This window comes from Aedes albopictus, chromosome 2, assembly GCF_035046485.1.
Source record: "Aedes albopictus strain Foshan chromosome 2, AalbF5, whole genome shotgun sequence".
In the NCBI taxonomy this organism is placed as follows: Eukaryota; Metazoa; Arthropoda; class Insecta; order Diptera; family Culicidae; genus Aedes; species Aedes albopictus.
In genome coordinates, this window is record NC_085137.1 from 200,402,750 (window position 1) to 200,425,826 (window position 23,077).

At 39.9% G+C, this 23,077-nt stretch overlaps 1 protein-coding gene across 1 annotated transcript in view; it reads left to right on the forward strand.

Annotated features, from left to right (window-relative positions):
- The window catches only part of LOC109400308 (metallo-beta-lactamase domain-containing protein 1), a 324,294-nt gene extending 301,551 nt beyond the window's left edge, over positions 1-22,743 (forward strand). Inside the window, exon 3 of the mRNA XM_019672803.3 lies at positions 21,336-22,743. Within this exon, the coding sequence (XP_019528348.3) occupies positions 21,336-21,727 (392 nt within the window). The 3' untranslated portion in view covers positions 21,728-22,743. The remainder of the gene's footprint in view (positions 1-21,335) is intronic.
- Positions 22,744-23,077: the final 334 nt, after the last annotated feature.

The window sequence follows — 23,077 nt, forward strand, 5'->3', positions numbered from 1 at the left end:
TACCATTATCATCTTGACACAAAAAAGCCGCAACATATGCAGTCTACACCCATACAACCAATTTACACGTATAATGAAGTTTATGTTCATGTTATATGTACACTTTTATGCGTTAAAGTTACGTCGTATAAGATGCAGCAAAACTGCCTTATGCGTACAAAAGTGGAAGCGCTATACATACATTGACAGAACAATAATATCGCTATATGACTTGAAGCGATATCTTAAGCGATGTACCGTGAGCACTATTGCGACGTGATTCAGCATCTTATGCGACTTAATAATATTCAAAAAAAAAAAACAATTCTTTTCAGCTCGATATCGAACGAGTGATCTTTGGATTGTTGAGCCACACTTCACACTTAACACCAAACGCTACTTATGAAACAAGCGGATTAATTATCATGGTATTCTAACTCACCTCTGTGTTTGGAATATGCACTTGGTTCACCTGCGCTGTGCGTGTTTGGCAGACTATCTGGAGTTAAAAAGACGAGGCACCATTTCCCGCACAGATTTCACTACACCTCTCTGGCTGGCACCTCCCTTTGTGTATTATCAAGCCAATGAAACAAATAATGATGACTTTGCAACCATAATTACGGCTGTTCACTTTCTTTTAGCATCTTGGCCCTGCATCCGCAGCCCAACAGCAACTCTTCATTGTTATCACAAATAAAATCGCATAATGTCAACATAAACACTTCTAGCTTATGCGAGTTTATATGCACACTTTAACGGGTTTATATGTACTTTTATGCGATTTCATCTGTACACTAATGCTAGTTAAACAGACACAATTAGAAAAGTATCAAGCGAAGTCGTATAATCATCGCAGTACGCAATTATGCGAATTCATTTGACGCTTTGCGGGTTCACTCGCACGTTTTTGCGAATAAGTAAAGATCATCATAATAAAACATCAGAATGGCATCTACTACGATGTACTCATACCAAATAAAAGTTGATTTGTATTCTTATATGACTTTATCTGATGTGTCGTAATAAGTTCAAAAAATCGCATCATATGCGACGAATATTGTCCGTCCGCTGTACATATATCCTATAGTAATTTAAAATAGTACTTTATACGATGTTCAGCGTGCATTCTTATGCGATTCCTGGTTGTCTTGGCACTTTCCTTTTTCTTCCTTCAACGCAACAGCCGAGCATCTATTTCAGCCTGTACAGCCTTCGATGCTGTCTTGCTCTTTTCCACAGGAAATTTGACGTTTGCTGAGGTCCCCGTTTTCAAAAATTACGAAGGAGTGAGGAAGGTAGCACTAATTGGTGCACAGGCTAACAAACACATTTGCGACGAGCGCACTGATACGGTGGGAGGTCTCGTCACGCTCGCCGTTTGTAAATCTCCTGAGCAGCCCAAGGTGCGTCACCAGTCGGTCAGACGTAGAGCTATGTCACTCAATGCTGGATGACTGTCATCTGACAGAGAGATATGAATATGAATGTAAGGTCAGTAGTACACAGGGTCAAATATTTGACAAGAAAAGAACTCAAGAAACAACATCAGTTTGACACTAATGAAAATTCGATCGAGTCAAACAAGATGTATGAGCATAGGTTTCTTTTTGGACAAATATTTGACCCTGTGTACTAACAGCATAAGGCGTACAACAAAAATTCATCTAGGAGATGTTTTATCGTTTGATTCAAGGCGAAGGGACGATCGCTGCTGATGGATGTAGTCAAATCTGTCTCGAACGAGAGTTAGCTTGAGTTGTTTAGGTGTGAGTCGATTCTGTTCTGATGAACTGCGTTTGTCTTTTGAAATGATGGTTTGAGCGAGTGTCATTTAACATTAACCATCCTGAATATTGTGAAATTGATGTCGTACAAAAATGTATGATACATAAAAAAATGGGACGGCATTACACGATTAGCAAATACTATATTGGCCAAATAGGTTTACAAAATCATGTGTGATAAAGCCGCTTATTTCGCTTCATTCAATAGATGTAAAACTGATTCATGGATTCAATGCCCAAACACTCATTTGACATAAACCATCCAATAAACCGGCCCCAATTCGGCGACTCTGCGATTGGACAATTTCAATGTCCGAACCCTAACCCGAGAACGTGAATAGACCACTGAATACATGAATAGAGATGCCCACACATCACAAAAATCAATTAGTGCTAAGTCGCTGTAATGAATCGTCGGCTTATCTATACCTAGTACAGCAGCCAGTACATACAATACATACAGTGTGAAAGGAGGAAACTTTTTTCCCTCGTCAAAGTGACACCCTCCCCCCAAGCTGCTATAGATAGATGGTTTGCGGTGTTGCGGTTTTCGACGCGGGAACAGCAGCACGTGTTTTCCCTTAATGAAGTGCCGCCGCGCTGTGGCAGTGTATTGTTTTGGGTCTTTCGTCTAACGAGGATTGTCCATTACTGGTGGGGGTGATCGTGGAGCAGTATGGGCGCTAGGGTGATTCTAAAACCTACATATGTTACTACAATTTGAGGTACCGTTTATTAAGCGATCCTAGGCAGTATAGGCAACGTGGTTAGCTCAAGAGAAGGGGAACTAAGTCCAAAATGCCTAAATGGGATAAAATGTTCTTACTCATAAAATCATTCATGAATATGATTTGATCATTACTATAACTGAATAGTGTCAAGATATGTTTGCATAAAACATTCCTCTACAAGTTAGGCCGCCAAACACAAGGAAAATCATTTGATTTCCCAATTCAAATTGACAACTTCCGGCTTTTCGTGCTTCCAGTTGAGGTTTTCTGGTGATTTTATTACCTGCCATCTGTGTTCAAGGGGATTGAGAAACACATGGAGGTGCATGGTTGTTGATGCCTATGCTATCCATGTTAGGGGTCATTCAATTATGACGACCATCGTACAACCGGGAGAGGGATGACACTTCTTGAGTATACGAGAAAAGCGGGACAGAGCAGGGAAAGGGAGTCGGAAAAGCACGAAAAATAATGGACGTAATTTATGAATGTTTACTCCATGGCAGATGGCTTTTTTGCACCACTTTTGTTTTACGAACCAACCAACGAACCAACAGTGTCAAGCAAATATAGTCTAGTTGCTGTTACCTCTTTGAATACCTAATAAATCAGGCTACCAGTCAGGCTATTATCATTGAAAACGATGAAAGTTTGGAAAATGGCATTTTAGCGCACTTTCTTCTAATGTGAAAATACCTGACTTTCTTGGCAAATAGTATCTTCTTGCCTGCCACACGATATACACCTGCAAAACGGTCATTGGTAGAGGAAATAGTCAATACACGGTGTCAAAATCTCGATTATTATCGAACTTTCATGTACCTCGTATTTAAAAAAATGAGGTGAATTTGGGCTATATATTCATAATCGGAAGACTAGAAAATATTTCATCGGTGAAAATTCAAACTTTCCATTTATACTTTTTAGCCACAGTTCTGACATTCTATGAAGAAAAATTCGAGGTACATAAAGGTTCAATAATAATCTTAATTTTGACTGCGTGCAATAGCTGTGTAAGTACTCATAAACACAAAGTTGAGAAGCAGACTTTATCCTAGTTGGGACATTATATAGTAGATGTCGCCTTCAACAGCTCCTATCTCCAGTATTTGGTGTCAATAGACAGAAACACATGATAATACCTAGAATCAATCTAACAATGCATCTAACATGCATTCCTATGCTTTATTTGGATACTCTGCCAATCGTTAGTTTTGACTTTAGTCAAAAAAAGGTCCTATGAGTGGAATCTAATGTGCTACACTTTCGATATTTCAACCACCCTAGCACCTTACTTCAACAATACGTATCATTATCTGTTGAGTGGGAGTTTGCAGAAAGTTTCAAATGGTGAGAAGTTGATATCGATATCGATTGCTGAAGCGAATGTTAGAGAGTGATGTACCACTGGAAGACTGGATTTTAATCGATTTGAAATGGATTTTTATACATAGGCAGAATAGTGTGACGCAGACTTGGTTGAAAAATATTTAAACCAAAAGCATACCAAAGTTTCATTTGAGCTTATCTAGCACAAATGTAAAGTTTTCTATACAGTGACCGGCACCGAAAAAGATCCATAATATAGTGTGTAACTGAGCAAAATCCGTGCTACTCCTAGCAAGAATGAGACCTCCGTCTTCAAGCCTCAGAGTCGGCACGACGCTCCTGACACCCTACGAGAGAAAACACTCGTAGATCGGCTAAGAAAACTCTCTCTATATTCGTGGTCTGGTTTTATAACAAAAATAGTAGTTTATACTACTTTAGCCTAAAACATCATTGAACAGCCGCCATATTGAATTCTGGGACGCCATTTTAGATCGCCATCATGAATATTCTGCCCGATTTTGGTTTTATAGCCTAAACACTTAAAAAATATTCACGGGCTCGGCTTTCCGCGTACAGCCGACTACTCAGCAAACTCAAAAACTGATATCTCAGTTAAAACTGCATCTGTTAGCTGATTCTCAGCAAAACAGTTGCCGAACCTCAGTAATGAAATGCCACAGTTGCTGAGATCTCGGTTATGTTGTTGTTTGCCGAGCGCTCGGCTGTGCGGATCTCGGCGAAAGTTTGAGAAAATGCTGAGATCCCGGCATTTCAAATTAAGTGTGTACAACTCCATTAAACAGCCGCCAACTTTAACTTGGGCCGCCATGTTGGATTTTGGACCTCCATCTCGGATTTCCAGTCGTCATTTTTGGATTCAGGACATCTTCCCCATACAAAACATACCCATGGTTTTAGAGCCTAAAACACCAATAGAAAGCCGCCATCTTGATTATTCTGGTTGCCGTTTTTTGACTCCAGACATCTTCTCCATACTTAATATACCCATATAGAATGGTTGTAGAGCTTTCTTCTTCTTCTTTTGAAGACACTACACCGTCTTCAACCAGATGTTGCACAGATTGAACGATCACTCACATGAGACAGCATAGAACACACGAAACACCCAGTGGTCCGTTTAACGAAAAGAATTCACCGACTGTAGCGGGAATCGAAAGCCACACTCCGAGGCTTACGAAATGGCTGGACGACTAGCACCACTAACGGCCAAGAAGCCCACTAATATGGCCCTACGTTCCCACTGGAACTTAACATGTCTCCCTTTAACTTAGTGTTCTTTGAGCATTTCCACAGTTATTGATTGAAGGGCTTTCTTTGCCTGCCATTGCATGAATTTGTATATTGTGAGTCATTGTCCTTGCCACTATGCCCAGAGTGTCGAGAAAATATGCCCTACCAGAACGGGAATCGAACCCACCGTTTTCGGATTGGAGATCCATAGCCTACGCTAACGGAAAACCCCGTTTTAGAGTCTCAACACCATTAAATAGCTGCCACCTTGAATTTGGTGCCGTTATATTGGATTTTAGACCACCATCTTGGATATTCTGGTCGCCATTATTGGACTCCGGACATCTTCCTCATACCAAATATACTCATATCCCTTTCGTGACGAACCAGCACAATTGGGCTGTTGAGCAACAACAGGTTTGCATATTTTTTTCATCTGTTTAGTCTTTGTTTTATGTGATGTAAACTGTTTTAGTAATTGAACTATCACTTACACTTGTATGTGTGCAAACAAACTTTTGTTTATGTTATATGTGGGATTTACCACAACAAGTTGAAGATAAAGTGGACAAAAATCATAAAACATGAAAAAGTTTTATCTGTCGTATTATTGTTATTTTCGATTTATCTAAGTAGTCAAAGCTAGAAATGGAAAGATTAAGAGTGTTTCTTTCAAATGAGGGGTAACAATTGTTGTTTTGTTGGGAAATCTAAGAGTTCTGGAGAGCTAAAGTTGAGCAATTTGTATGGAAATTTCACTTTTTTGCGCTCCGTCACGAAAGGGATATTGCACTGTTTGAAGCAAAGCAAAGCAAAGATAACCGTACATATCATAGTTGCTACTCCGTGATTAACCAGAACAATCGAAGTTGCACAGAGAACCATTAAATGGTGCTTGAGACTAGCTACACACTATCACTGTTGCTATCACTGTGCACAATTCGATAGTTCAATATTTGAAAGTCAATAACGGCGCTGGCCACGTCCTTACGGTCATCGCGAGAGGGAAGGAATGTTAGTTTGACAACCGTTGTTACTAGAAACCGTGGAATCCACAGCAACCCCACAGTTGTCTCGGGAAGGAATATTTGTTAGTAGGGTAAGGTAGGGTGTGAATCTGAGAGTCACCTATGGTAAGTAATATGATTCACAGCACTGGAAATACGCGTCGCGATATTTGTAGAACAAGCGAGATTTCGATTTTACCGATCAATCGCAAGACAAAAAAAAACACGATTTATTTTCACAATACTCACTCCTATAGCAATGCACCCGCGACGCGACAAAGGTTCCTTTAAAACCATCCGTGCAAACGTCTCACTTTACGCAGAACAACTTTCGAAACTAACCCTACATACTGGTCCCTTGTTTTTTTCACGCAAATCACCTAACTTGGCCACCTGAAAGTTGTCTGAAGATGCTTGTAAACAACGTTAAACCTTCCGTACACTGTAATACTATAACGATCTTGATAATATTAAGCTACTTAAGTACCCCACACAATGCATATGTTTGCGTGTAAGTGACAGTAGTTTGACACCTTTCCCATAGAGATAAGTGACATTTCAACACACGAACACTAGCGCAAGTTTTCCTCACACAAAAATGCACGCCGATTGAAAGGCTATTTAGATTGCATATGCAAATATTACCCAATCGAATTGGGTAAAACGGGTAAATCATGATAAAACTAACGTCCGGGGCAAGAGTGTAAATATTTTCCTCGCAGTTTCACAACTACATCTACAAAAAAGGCACGCATACATTTGAACGTGATTATCTCTATGGGAAAACTGTCAAAAAAACGCAAACCTCGACGGAACGGACGTTGTGTGTTCTAGGTTTTCCTGAGTCATATTTGCGATTACTGTAGTTGAATTGCATTTGTACTACAAGGAATGATTTTTTGAAAAAAAAAAAAAGGTGTTTTTTGCGTCGATTTCAATGTGCACTCTATTTTCAATTAAGCATTCATATCACTTAAAGCAAAACTGAACAAACTTGATATTCGCCGCTGTGAGTTCTATACATTCAAATTTGAGCATTTCATGCTTGGATTGCTAGTCACGTATTATGTGTTCGAACGAAAGTAGTCTAGTGTGGTGTTTGTGATGAGGCGTTGTGATAATTTGGCCAATTTTGTATTATTTTTCAAAATTAGGCCGGAACAAAGCTCGTTTTCTTCTTTGGTCACTGTGCTCGTTCACTCGTCCAGGGGGGGGGGGGGGCTGGTTGTTGTTGGGGGACTGTGGGGATGATAAATAATAAACACATTTGATGAAAAAATACTCAAACAATTGGGCAAAATAAAAAAACTCTTCGAATTTTTTAAGGAGTTTTCTGGGCCTTAAACTTCATTAAACAGCCACCATCTTGCATTTAGATCCGCCATTGTGGATTTAAGGCCGCCATTTTGGATTGCCATATTGGATATTCTGGTAGTCATTTTTGGACTGCGGACTTTTCCTCCAAACCAAACCAAACCACATTGCATGGTCTTAAACTCCTTTAAACAGCTGTCATCTTGAATTTTGGGTCGCCATCTTGGATATTCTAGCAGTTTCATTCTCCGGACTTCTTTCCCATACCAAATATACCAACATTTTATGATTTTTGAGCCTTAAACTCTTTAAAACAGCCGCCTTATCTAATTGTGGGCCGCTATCTTGGATTTGAGGTCCTCAACTTGAATTTTCAGCCTACATCGTAATTTTCTAGTTTCCATTGATAATTTCCGCATAAAACTCGTCAATCATGCTACAGTTTACACAATTCTGCGCAATTTGATGTGCCGCATGATAGGATTTGGTTCAGTTTTATACATGATCAGTTTACCGGAGCTGGTCCGGATTCTAATTACTAATTGCGTTAACTCCGGAAGGCCTTGACCGATCCGGACCATTTTCAGTAGCAAACATTGCGGTGAAATTCCGGTTCGATTCGAGCTATAACCCGAAAAATGGGAGGTGATCCAGGATTTGTTTCGGGAATTCCATCAGAAAGTGTTCCGGGAATCCTTTGAGAGTTCCTCCAAATATTCCTTTAATGATTCCTTCAGAAGCCATCACTGAGGGAATTCCTTGAGAACTCTCTGAGGAAATTTCTCAAAAAAAAAAAAACGCGATGATATTTCTTAAGTAACCGCTGCGATATTTTTTGAGTAGTCCCTGAAGTAATACATGTGGAAATTTCTTAAGGTTTTTTTGAAGAAATTTTTTGAGGATCCTTGCCGAAATTTTATGATTATTTCCTTGGGGAATTCTTCATAAATTCTCCGAGAAAATTTCTTGAGAGTCCACTGAAGGAACTCGTTGAGGAATTTTTGAGGAAATTCCTTGAGAATTTTTTTGAGTAATCTCTGTGGGAATTTTTTGAGGATTCTCCAGGGAAAATTCTTGAGTGATTCCTGAGAGAATTTCTTGAGGATTATGTGTGAGAATGTCTTGGATCATCCTTGAGGGGAATTATATAGGAATCCCTGAAGGACTTTCTTAAGGTTTCTTTGAGGAAATTTCACTGGGGAAGCATATCTGGATTCTCCATAATTCTCGGAGGAATCTCAGAAGAATTTCTGAAGAAATTTCCTAAGAACTTTGTGGACGAATTCCCGTATGATTTTCTGGAGAAACTCTCTGAGGAATTTCTGGAGGAATTTTAGGACAAACTCCCGGAAGAATTTCTGAAAAAAGTTCTGGAACTGTTTCCAGAGGAGTTTTTGGGTGATTTCCTCGAGGACTTTCTTGAGGAATACATGGCAGAATTTGTGAAGAAATTCCCGGAGGAAATTTGAAGTGAATTCCAAGAGAAATTTCTAAAGGAATTCCCAGAGGATTTTCTGGAGGTATTATCGAAGGAATTTCTGAATGTACATATATCCAGAGAAATTTCTTGAGATCAAATTTCTGGAAGAATTTCCTGAGGAATTTCTGGGGAAACACCCGGAATAAATTGTGGAGGAATTCCTGAATAGATTTCTGAAGGGATTCCTCCTAAGAATTTTTAGAAGAATTTCTGGAAGAACTCCCACAATAATTTCTGGAGGAATTTCCGAAGGAATTTCTGGAGGAATCCCCGAAGGAATTCCTGGAAGAATCCCCAAAGTAATTCCTGGAGGAATCCCCAAAAAAAATTCTGGAGGGATCCCCGAAGGAATTCCTGGAGGAATTTCCAAGGATATTCCTGAAGGAATTCCCGAAGAAATTCCTGGAAAAATTTCCAAAGCATTTGCCGGAGGAATTCCCGAAGAAAATCCTGGAGGAATCTCCAAAGAAACTCCTGAAGGAATGTGCGAAGAAATTCCTGGAGGTATTTCTGAAGAAATTCCTGGTGGAAGTCCCGAATAAATTATTGGAGGAATTCCTGGAGGAATATTCCCGAAGATGTTGCTGGAGGAAATCCCGGATAAATTCTTGGAGGAATTTCCTTAGAAATTCTTGGAAGAAATCCCAAAGGAATTCCTGGAGTAATTTCCAAAGTAAATCCAGGAGAAATCTCCGAAGGAATTCCTGGAGATATTTCTGCAGGAATTCTCGAAGAAATTCCTTCAGGTATGTCCGAAGAAATTCCCAGAGGATTTCCCGAAGAAATTCCCAGAGGATTTACCGAAGATTTCCCGGAGTAATGTGTGGAGTAATTTCCAGGGGAATTTATTGAGTAGTTCTCCAAGCAATTTCTGGGCAAACTGCCAGTGAAATTTCTCGAATAATTTCCAGAAGAACTTTTGGAAGAATTCGTGGAAAATTTTTTGGAAGGATTGCCTATGGAATTCGTGAAGGAATTCCAGGCGAAGTTTAAGAAGGAACACGCGGAGTTTTTTTTTTCAATAATAACCGGAGGACCTTCTGGAGAAATTCCCGGAACAATGTTTAGTTTCCCGACGAAATTCCTCCAAAAATTCCCAGAGGATTTTATGGAAGTTTTCTCGTAGAATTTTCTGGAAAATCTCCCTGAGCAATTTGTGGAGGAATATTCTGAAAAAAATGCTAGGAATTCCTAAAGGACTTTCTCGAGGTATTCCCAGAAGATTTTCTGGAGAAATTTTATGAAGAATTCTTGGAGAAATTTATGGATTAATTTTTGAGAATTTTTGAGACATTCATTTATGAATGCCAGGAGGATTTCGTGGATGAATCTCCGAAGGCGTTCTTGTAGGAATGTGTGTTAGTACTTTCCTGAGGATTTTTTGAAGTAATTTCAACAAAAATTTTGACCCTTAGGAGTTTTTGCTAGAGGGGTCTCCAACCTTACAGAAATTTCTATTTCAGGAATCCTTGAACTAATTAAAGAAAATAATCCTGGATGAACGTTTGGAGCTATGCACTTCCAAAGAAAATCCTGGGGCAATATGTGCTTGGAGGCACTTTTGTTGAAATTTCACAAAAACGTTTCATGGCAAATTATGTAATTTCTCGGTGAACAAGGAGGAATTTTGGAATGAATTTTGTGTAGAGATTTCAGGCATGATCCGCCGAAGCAATGGAAAACAATCTGGGAAAGAGCTGCTCAAGGAATCCCGGCCCTTTCTGTTTGATCTGGAAAACTGACAGTGGTGGGGCGTCTGATAGTGTCCACTTATCCTCGTTGGGTAATTTAGGATTGCGTTGTGCATCCAACGCTCATCGCGCAATTCCTGCCCACCGATAATGGGCCATAGGAACAAACATTTTTTGCACAAAAAAAGAGTAGGAAAATAAACACCAGCTGATTGAATGCTAAAGCAAACTGAATTGACATTTCCGCGAGCTGGGCAATCACGAGAGAGGAAATGGCTGCGTGCTTTCTTTGTTAAATCCTCTCTTGAAGCTGTTTGGTGCTAACCGAATGGAGTATTAAACATTAATCTAGATTTTTGAAAATCGGGATTAAATCACGTATTAACTGAGTTGGTGCTTACGACCATGAAAGTGAGTGAGCTTTTTTGTACACAGACATACATACACATATTCTGAAGAGTTTTGGCAGCACTGCTGACCAGCAGGTGTTAGTTCTAAGTGTTGGGCTTTTTTTTCGGTGAAATTGGGTGATATCAGCGAAGAAAAATTGATTTTTCGGTTCTCAAAAGAGCTCCTGAAATAGAAGTGCCCGGAAATGATGGAGTCAGCACGGGAATATAGCCTGGAGGGAACCACCGTCAAATCCAAAAGATCCCGGGGAACGGGAAAGGTCGCCATTGCTAAAATAGGCAGCCCCAGTAGAAAATTGAGTGTAGTTGTGAGCGGTGCTAAGAAATGTGCTTGATATGTGAGAGGAAATTCCTGTTGGAATAAAGTGGAAATTGGATTTCGCCGCCACCAAAATGAAGTGTTGCAAAATCAGTGAAGCATAGAGATATTGTGACAGTTCGACACAACGGAACTCCTAAAAACGGAGACGAAACACTGGATTTCACCATCAGCGCTGCGTCGGCTAGAAGCACCCTGCGGCCCGCGCAGAAGGAGGCAGTGGAACGGTCGGCCGAGGTGAAGCGGAGATCATCTTTTATGGCCCATACGCCGAGACGCAGCTCCCCGAAATTGACAACATCTGGTGAGTTTGTTCCGATTGGAAATGCAATACCACTTTAATGATGTCAATCATCCTGTTCAAACGGTGATTTTTTTGGGTTTTAGTTTTGATTTAGATTTATGTTTTGGTTGCGAATCTCCAGCAGCACTGTCCGAAACCTGAACCCCGTGTGCAAACCTTCATCCCCTTCATCATACTGCCTAGACTAACACACACATACACAGAGAACATGCTACATATCACATTACTCATAGTCTTACTGGAAAGAGTCGAAACGGCGAAAAGTTAGAGTTTCCAGGATCGAGCGAGATGAGTTGGTATTATTCATTATACCAACACGAATACAGACACACTGATGTGGTAGGCCATATGCTGAGAGAACACTTCGCTGCCGATTGTACCGTTATGTATTGGGTTCCGTTGGTTCTTTCTCTTTCGGCCTCCTGCTGGCCGAGGGTACGACGCTGGGGGTGACGTCGGTAAAGCGTTGATTGGGTGGGAGGTTTAGCGCAGTATAGAATCAGGAAAACAAACCGATCAGCGTGGTGAAATTGTGAGTAGTTCTGTCTTCTTATCGCCGTTGGGTCAGGAATAGGTGTGTGCATCTGACGGGGAAGTGGGGCTGCGCTCGTGCACTGAAGTGTGGGAATATTGCTATCGTGTAGCAAGTTCAAGCAGGGTCTTTTCAATCAGAATATTTCTTATTGGAGATGGCCCCCTCGTTCAGATATAGGTCTTTCTCTAAAAATCAGTGGTTCGTCGATATACAAATATGTACACAAATACAAATACACGTACAAATAACACCAATACACTTAAATCCCTATACCGTGGTACACAAACTTTTCAAATATTAGGAATGAAAGAACACGACGTTTTTTTGTCAACGAAATGCGGTTGAATCAAGTCGCGTCTGTCAAGAGTGTTGAAAACAAAGAAGTGCTAAAACAGTTTTCGAAAATGTTGGAGAAAAACGTGATTCAAAAAATTTCTAACGGATCCTGCCCACTGTGGATAAAGAGGACTCCACCGGATGGAAACTGCTTACACTCAGAATAATTAACATATTGAATATAAGTGTCCGGCACTTAGATTGTGACCAATTGGTTTTGCACTTAAAAAATAAGTGCAACCCTATCAAAAAATTGTCAATTCAGTCAAGATGAATTTTAAGTGCGAACGTTTTACTTTGTAAAAAGTAATTTAACGGATTTTAATCGTGAGGCATATGATTTCTATTGATGAGAATAATAGAATTATTTTGGATTGGGATTATTTTAGGTTTTGGGAAGTACTTAATCAACTCGAACACAGATTACCTTGTATTTGTTATTCAACAATAAATAAAGAGTACCGTTGACGATTGTTATAGAATAAGTTTTATATACTTTTAAGTAATCGTGCACTTAATCCGCCGATCCACCGATGTCACGCCAATGAAGATGATGCTTCAGGGAGAGCTACGAGCGTCGAAAATGATGGTCCAGGGAGATCCGCCGATGCCACCATAGACTAGCTGCCACGGTCAATGCAGTTGTCACAGTCTCGGTCACAGTTGCAGTAATGATGGCCAGGAAAGAAAGACTTTTAGCTGAAATGCTGTTCTGATTTGGATGAAATGCAAGCATCATGCCTCTACGTTGTCACTGCAATCTCGCTCTTCCAACTCGTCCAGACCCTGAAATTTTTACCAACGCTTGATAGATTAAAACAATTAGTATGATATTTAAATTAACTCACGTTAGCTTCCGACAGGCTGTTATCCAGAAAACCTTGTCCCAGTAGCAGCTCTATCGGGTAGCTCCTACGTCCTTGGTGATGGTGGAGCAGTGGTCGACGTGCAATTCTATAGAATTATCAAAAGATATGTACGTAGTACGAACAGGATTTAAAATTCAGAATTATAAGTCAACTACTTACCTTCAAAACAGGTCGACAAATTGAATTTTTCGAAGACCGCACGAATCAAAAAGAAATTGCTGATTTTTTTCGGAACAAAATGTGCGTCTCGCGCGAGCGCCGTTTTCGTTTCTCGTTTGTTATGTTTGTGTTTGGTTTTAATGTTAACGGAATTGCTTTTTATGTTGCTACACTCTAAATTTATTACAGAAAGAATGGAATTTAACAAACTAAATTTTATTTTTTATTAGTTGCACATAGAACGATTTTTTTCTTTCTCGTTCGTAATCTATGTGCTTTCTGCACTTAGATTCTATCAGTAAATTAATTTGAGTGTACCGGCGTCGATAGTCTATACGATAGAAGGCATTTTAGAAAAAAATATTTATTAATGGGACAAAACTAACCTCAATTCCTATTCTGACCTGCGAAACAGGGACGGAGTTTGGAACGCCTGACCACTTGGAGGCTATACAAAGGCTGAGGAAAACATGCGTTGACTACATTCGCCTACATTACGAAGATTTTCATCACATTATATTGAGTGAAGTCTGCGAAATGAAGCATATAACTCAACAAGAAATTTCTCTCGACGAACAACGAGCCATGGTGGACGAGTACATATCAAATTTACTGGTAAACCGATCATGGTGTGGCGCGGAAACGATCATCGCCGTGGGTAAAATCTACAACGTGAACATCATCGTTTTTACTGAGGACGGCTGGCCTTTGGTCTTTGAGTCACCAAATGGAGGAAACTTCAATGTTAACCTTTTCTTCAGCGGCCATCCGGTCAAAAATCACTACGACGTTGTAGTAAGAGTACCGGAACAATCGAGGAAAATTACTCAATCAAAATCTGCGTTGACTGGTTGCAGATCTGAAGGTAAATGTTTCGTATATTCGGGAGCACGGATCTGAAGAGCCGGACGACGTTTTTGCATTGGAGGACTGACTGATCGCCCCAGCGGATGCACAAAGGAAACAACTTTTCAGTGTGTTCTGGGGGTTAGTTTGGTTGTACGGATCTGTGCTTTTGAAAGTTGCGATTATATGCTGTATCTTCGTTTGAAGATCCAATTTCACCTATGTCTACTGTCACTGCAGGAACAAACGGCATCGAAAGTGACCAGAGATGCAACGATCGAAACGAGGCCTTAAAACCCAACGGAGGTACCCTGCTTTCCGCTATAGTGTCCTGCATGACCAAGGCTCACCCGAGTAGTTGGGAATTCGAAATGAATGTTCTGAACCTGAAGAAGGCATTCATTAAGGAAATTGGAAACGAATTACACCTATATTCAATGAAAATTGGTCTGGCATCGGATCAACTGGCAGATCTTCTCACCCATTGGGACGCGATGGAACATGACGTGGACATTGAAGCTTGCCTCGCCATAGCGAAGGTTCTGAAAAGGGACATCATAATATTCGAAAAGGAGGCACATCAGTTATTCAAAGGATCAGAAGGTTTTTCTCTAGAGCCAATAGTTATTGAACGGGGAGAAGGAGGATCATTCCGCCCAAGAAAATCTGAGGAACGACAACCAATTCTGGAAAGTGTACGGTAAGATTAGCATTTAGCATCGGTCACAACTTTTCAAAAGTAGTTTGCATTACGCTAGGAGTGAACACTCACCAATGGAGACGATTTGTGGAAATGCCAGGAATATTTCATTTCCTGAAATCCACAATCTAGAATTTATTATGTGAATAACGAATGTTAACATCAATTCACTCTGTCCAATGGTTTTGTAACATTAGGCGGCATCAATTTATTGCATATTGCATAACGCAGAAATCGTCACTTCTGATCACTCCCCCCTCCCTCTTTCTGTAGGGTAGGACGGGGTAAGATGACCATCCGGGGCAAGATAAGCACCCCTCTGTTTTACTAATTTTATGATGAATTTTGTCCAAACAACTTCATAATCCGTTCGAATAAAGTCCATCCTGCTTGTAAACCTAATAGAAAGTACTTCATAACGAACGAATTGAAAAATATCGTCAAACTAGTCAATAGCATTGAATTTCAGCTTTTTCTCAAAAGAAATCATCAGAATGAAATAAGGTTTTTATGTTAGATTCAATTTTTTTACCATACTTCAGGTATCAGCCGATATTACTACCTTACTGCAAAGCATCTCAACTTACATTAGAAAATATTAACAAGATTTACTATATCAATCACTGTATGGTTAATTTACTGTTAAAATATTTGGATTTGATCGAAGTGCTCTTCTTGCCCCGTAGAGGTGCCCGTTTCACCCCGCAGCATGTTTCGAACTGACCATAAAGAGAGGTACTTTGAAAAATTGTGTTACTTTTAATTAACTCAACGTGATCATAAGGGTGCTCATACCCCCCCTGGAGCATCTCGAAATGTATGGACGGCGACTCACGTTGCTTGGTAAAGTTAAGGTTAAAGTTAGGCTTGAAATATTCTAGGACCATTGCAATGGATATAAATGCAGACTCGTCGGTGGCACAGGATCCAAACATGAACAGCTGCAATTCTTCCGACAATCTTGAGCTGAATGTGGTTTGCTGCGGGTCACCAGAGACTTCAGACAGACTTAAGTTATCGTCTATCAATGCACGTGGTTGCTCTACGAGTGATAAACGGGATGCAATGGATGCTGAACTGTGGGAAAACAATGTCGACATCTGCGCAGTACAGGAAACGCGAATGGCATGGGAGGCGACTTCAACGAAGAACTTCGACTGGTTTTGCAGCCCCACCGTTTCATCGACCAGCCATAGGGGTACCGGCATCATGGTCAATAAGCATTCCAATGCATCTCTGAGATATTTCCGAAAATACTCAGAAGATGTATGCACTGCCTGGGTGCAAAAAGGCAAAATCGGATTCATCGTTATTGTCGTCCATGTATCATCCGATGGGAGAAAAACAGACACGTTTGCTCAAATTTCCAGCATTATATCCAAGATCCCTCCTGAGGACGAGTTCATAATAATTGGAGACTTCAATGGTCATATTGGAACTGACGACATCAGAGATGAACAACGATCGTTGATCGGCAAGCAGCTATCGCATAAAACTTGTAATGAAAATGGGCTTTTTATGTTACAGCTTGTGACCCAGTTCGATTTATCAATAAGGAACACATTCGCGAGATCTAAGTCGGTTTTACAAACATGGTCGAATCACAAGACTTCTTCTCAAATCGATCACGTGCTACAACCAAAGCACTCTAATATAAGGATTAAGGAAAAGCACATCAAAGCAGAATGGCCAAAGCTGTTCAACTCGGATCACAAAATATTAACGATAACCATAAGAGCACCATCGTACTACAAACCCAGTCGCCCAATGCCATTAACGACCCAACAAACCAATTCGTGGAACGTGAAGTTGCTTTCTAGCGAGAAACACAAGAAGAACTACAAAGACTGCATAAACCGCCGTCTGAAAGAAGGAGATCCCAGTCCAAACTGGCAGAAACTGAAGACGGTATTAGCCGACGCAGCCAATGAAGCCATTCCGCGAAACAGGAAAATTCCGAGAAGTCCTAAGACAAAGAAGGCATATTCGGCACTGATGAAAAAGCGCTTTAAGCAGTGGAAATTCCCGGATATAGATCTGTACAGGAAAGAAATGTTTGCTGCCCGAAGAGATTTTGAGCAAGCGAAAAAGGAAAGCGTTTGGCGATCATGGAAGATGTTTTTCACCGATATTCACCAAGTAGAGCCTCATTTGAGAGTAAGGAAAACGTATGAATTCCTCAAGCAGCACAAAAGAACAGCAGCTCGCAAAGGCAGTGGTAAGATTATCAGCCAGCACAAATGGTTAGAAAATCTGCTTGATTCGGTGGTGGAAAATCAAACTTTAAAGTTGCTAGCAGAGGATAGTGTTGTTCCACCTCCGACACTCTCGGAGATTAAAGACATCGTTTACAATTTAAGAAATGGAACGTGCCCTGGGCTTGATGGCATCAACGCAGAGCTTCTGAAGAATGCTCCGCATGAATTCTTCGTTGAACTCGAGGAACTAATCAAGCAGATATGGACTGACAAAAAGGCCCCTGAGGAAATAACTGAGACGATACAGATACCGATTCCGAAGAAAACAGCACCCAAGGACACCACAGACTATAGGAAAATCACCTTATGTAACATCGTATACAAAATCATAGCGACATATACCCTGAACAAGCTGGATGAATCAATGGAAGCCCTACCGACTTACCAAGCTGCTTTTCTGAGTAATAGAGCAGTGGAGGATCACATATTCACTGCCAAAAGGATTACCGAGGAGTTTTGGAACAAAGGAACCGAGGTCTTCGTTTTTGCGCTAGATATAAAGCAAGCATTCGATTCAGTCAGCCAGCCAGTATTAATCGACGCGCTAAAGTATCTACGGATACCAAACTACATTATAAATAGGATCATAAACTTAGGGTTATATGAGAAAACTTGCGTAAGATGGCAAAACCAGAGAACGCCTATGGTATGCAAAAGCAAAGGCGTGAAGCAAGGATGTCCATTGTCACCAAGGCTCTTCACCATAGTGCTGCACTATGTTTTGTGCCGCCTAAAGGAACTCTTCCCGGAGATCACTCTCAACCAAAGACGAACGCTCAAAACACCTCTTATTCTCGCTTATGCAGATGATATTTTAATCATTTGCGAGGACCTGAATAAGTTAAATAGAATAACAGCGGCTTTGAAACAGCTACTTGCGGAAGCGGGACTGGAAATACACCCTGGTAAGTCAGAGCTTTTGATCAGGGATCCCTTATCAACAAAAGAACCCAGAATTGAAGAAGTTGAAGTTGGAGGAATGAAAATCAAGTCATGCTCTTCTTTGAGATACTTGGGCATCTACATGACGGCGACATTGAACCGACCCGAAACGATTCGTCAGAGGTGCTTGAAGGCAACGCGTGTGAGCAAGATTATCCTTCCTTTTCTTCTGAAAAATAAACCACCGTGGAGCATTGTCAGGAGGATATATGCTACGGTAATAATTCCTACGGTTTCCTTCGGCCTCAACGCAATGTCCTTGACTTCCCAAAACCGAAGATCGCTTCGTCGATTCGAAAGGAAAATTGTTAAGGAATGGTCGGCTGCCTGCGGTCAAAAATCCAATTTGTCTACCAGGAGACTTCTTTTGAACCGCACCATCACAAAGAAGATCAGGATTAATCGGATTATGTACTGGGCACATATCATGAGGAGAAGAGATAATCATCTTTTACACGTTGCCTACAACTTTGAACTGCCTGGTCCGAAGAGGAAATGCAGACCCTGTGACACCTGGCAACAATCACTCGACAAAGACCTAGAGTGTTTTGGAAAGACGAGGCAAGACTACGAGGAACTGCTGTTCAACAAAGAAGGTATGCGTAAAGAGCTACATAAGTTATATGAACTCCCGGAATCATCGGATAGCGAAGAATCACAGGTGGGACACGAAGAAAATATGGATAATAACGACACAGAATAGGTAAGCAGTAAACAAAATATGTTTAGAAATAGTTTCCTTTTCAGCACTATCATATAACGTTTTTAAATTTTTAACTTATTTACGTTCTAGTCTTACCGCCATCTTCATAGACCATAAAACCAAAAGCAACGTGTAGAAAAATGACAATCAAACTGTCGTCACAAGCAAGAACACAGTATTTCAATACAGGATGTTCCTGCGGGCTCGGAACGGAGGACTTCAAATCATAAATCAACAAACAGGAGACGTCGAAACAATTAGAACTACGTAAGATTTCATTGAAAAAAAAAAAAGAGAATCACGTATTTCTTGTATCAGTTTATTCAATACAATAAAAAGTAACTATCTGTTTTAGAAAACATGCTTTACTACACTCTACATTACTTATCTATCAAATCACCCCCCCCCTTTTTTTTCTTCCCTTTTATTTTTTTCTTCCCTCTTTCTTTCTTCTTTTCAGCAAGCACACCAAAGCGTCAATCTCCTATTCCAGGTTCAATCAAGGTTACCAACTCGTCGAAAAACTCATACTAATCCTTTTTAGCAAAGACGACTTCGGCGAGTATACATACACATAACTATACAATATAACCACAACAATCTGGAAGCGTTTGGTACGGGAGGTCCACGCTTCCATCCTTCCCCTCGATCTCAAGGTGTGGAGTAATATTAAATAGTGATCACGTTAATATTGTTCCATCCCTCGATATCTTCTCTGCGGCACATGCTGCGCAGTTGGCCTGGCCGTTAGACAAGAAAAATGACTGATTCTAAAATCCGTCATTTTCCAGGATGCATTCAAGTAATGGCTGCGCTAGTATGAGATTAGATTAGAGATTAGATTAGACAGACATACATACACATATTCACACGCACACCTACATACACACACACACAGGCATCATGTTAATTCGTCGAACTGTGTTATTCCCAAGTAACATTTTTAGTTTTGTTCGGCTCTATAAGAGATCTTCATGACCGATTTCATAAAACTTGCAATAAAACTGATTTATACATCAAAACCTCTTGATAACCTTTTTAAGAGCATCTTCCGGCTAAGTGGAAGAGATTTTGCAAAACACAATAAGAGTAGCAATAAAACTGTTTTAAAACCGAAAAGAGGTTATGATGATTGTTGTTGTTTTTTTTTTCAACAAAAACTATGACAGCTCAAGATGCAGAAAAGCTTATTTGATTTGATTTGGCACGTAAAGTTCAGGAGGATACATCATTCGTAAGTAGGAAGCGATCATGTCAAAGTAATATATTAGTATTTATTGAGGTGGTAGGCTTATGCGCATTCAATTTTACCGTGAATATTGGTGTTGCAGAAACATAAAATTAATGCGCCACGGAAATGGTGAATATTATTATCTCGGAATGAAATAAATCAATTTGTTAGTTGAGTAAAACTATCTCGAATCACAAGAAAACTCAGCTGAAACAATTTATTTATGTGAGCATGTCATGGAAATGGTGGCAAACTATCAATTCATTGCTTATTTGTGCAAAATTAACTATTTTCTATTCACGTCAGTTGATTCTTTAATATGGCGACAACCAAAATTAGCGAAAATGAAACGAAAGCAAGTTTACTTTTATGATGACCGCAATAAACCTTGCAGTGTCGTAGTTTTTGCTTTCCTACCAACAGATGTCGTTACTAATCGAACGGATCGCCATCTGTTGAGAGTTTGAACAGTTTTATTGTGATAATAATGAATGCCAGAAGGTTTACATATCGGAAAGTTTTGTTTACTCTTAAAATCATTTATGGATATCTTAAAGTATACTATAAAATATTTCATTAATGGTTTTCATAAAAGTAGTCATAAAACTGTAAGTTTTGATTATTGCTGTAATAAAACCCTAATAAAAATCAAACAAAACCAATCAGCAATAGTATTATTACTTGGGAATTGGTATATGTGATTCGACCCTCTGAGCCTTCTATCGAAAATTCGTTTTTGAGTGAACATGTAAGCCTTTCAGTACTGTTTGGTGTACGAGAAATGCAAATAGTCTAGTGTATTGAAATGAAATAAATTCAACGGTCTTCAGATCCACTTTGTAGTTTAACCAATCATTGGGCGTTGAGAAACTTTGAAGTAGGTTTTGAAAACAATGACCAGAATCATTTAAGTTGCTTTATGATTGCTAAAACATTTACGTGTTAACCGTTATGTGTCCGACAAACTTTTTGCTTTTTTCTACACCGTGCTTTTTTTAATGAGCGCTGGGTACCCGGATACCCTGTCGGCCACATAAGGGTTAATAAATCCTACTGTTCCTTTTTTTTTAATCTGATAATATTTTCTTACAGCATCACGTTCCCGTGCATCTAATCTCAATCAACCATTCTTTCTGTCATTCTCCTTCCAGCTCCCTACCGTTTGTCGGATACGATCGAAATCGTCGCCACGCCCGGTCACACGTTGTCCTGCGTTTCGGTGTTGATACGCCAGAGCAACCTAGCAGCACCTAATCTGTCCGGTATCGGCGACCACAAGGACGCTACCGGTACCACGGTAGCCATCGTCGGGGATCTGTTCGAACGGCGTGACGACATTGCTGACAGTGCCCTCTGGCTGGATGCCGGGAGCGAAGATCCCACGGCACAACGTCGCAATCGCGCCCGTATGGCGGCCATTGCCGATTATTTGGTGCCGGGACATGGACCGATGTTTGCCGTGGATGAGCAGGTTAGGGCGGAGCTGAAACGACAGGCTGGAGGAGAAGATGAGGTGGAGATGATGCAGAATGCCAAGGAATGATTGCTGAAGGTCGGGTGGAAAAGAAGAAGATAGCGAGGCGATCGCAGTCAGTTTTGATAGTTTTTTTCTGATTTATTACGAGTTGTTTGAAATGAGTTTAAGTTTGAAGTACGGCTTGGGGTTGCTTAACAGTGGGCATCATCAATGGAATGATTTCAATCAGTGTTATTATGATGAAGCCGATGTAATGCTTTCGTTGTGTATTTTTCACAAATATGCTCTATCGAAATATAATTTTCAAATGAAATGATTGTTGAAAAAAAAAAATGCTTTTGAGTATTGTTTGAATATTGTTACTCACGTTTTGGTTTGAAATAGTTTGTATCAGCTAATAAAACAATTTTGCAGGATTGAAAATCCACAAAGAATATATTGAAGAAAAGAAGAAATATTAAACAAGCACGATATTAATATGCAAATTTATGATCATACATGTATGTTAGTGGAATTAGAGTTTCAAGTTTCTTAACAATTATGTATTTGTGACATGGTAAAACAAAAAACACGTATTACTGAAAACAAGAAAAACAAACAAAAATGTAGTAGTTTTAAATGTTTAATCTTTGTTCGAAGGAAAACAAATAGTTCTACAATTGCAGTTGAACGGTACCAATTTCCAAAAAGGTTGTGCTGAAATAAGGAAAAACAAACACAGTAGTAGAGAACCATGTTTTGGACCCGCCCGGTTCTGTAGGAGCCTGGGCGGGCCGTGCTTCAGAACAAGAATGCCAATGAACACAAAAAATACGCATACTAAAATACTAAATTATGATTGTTTATTTGTTTAGAGAAATTAGGATCGGTACATAATAATACATCGTTTCAACAGAAGGTACTCGCATTCAACAACATCTCGTTTGCGAGCCGAAAGAAAGTATCAACATCAACTTTCACACTATTTGGATCTAATTCGATTTAAAACCGGAGAATAACATCAACGAACGGAAGAAACATCTGGAAAAGTGTAAGGAAAGCTAATGTCACTTATATAAAACCAAAACAAACAAAAAAACAAACGCTAATCAATGTTGTTATGAAAAGACAAGTGTTTTTCATTAATCACTATCCATTATACGCAGCAGAATGATCATTCATACCCAGCATATATAAAAAAAACCCATCCTATAGCTTGTACTCTCTTCACCTAGAAGGAGCTCATTCAAAATCTAGTGTTAGAAATAACCTCATGCAAAACTGATAAGCGTTAGGAGGGAGCCGGTTGAGTAGACAGCAAACGTCGAAAATCCGACCCATCCGCTCGTATGGACAGTTGAAAGATACAATAAACTGTGCGAAAGAAACCAAGATTTACAGCAGCATGCAGCTGTATCTTTTACTAGCAGAGTATAA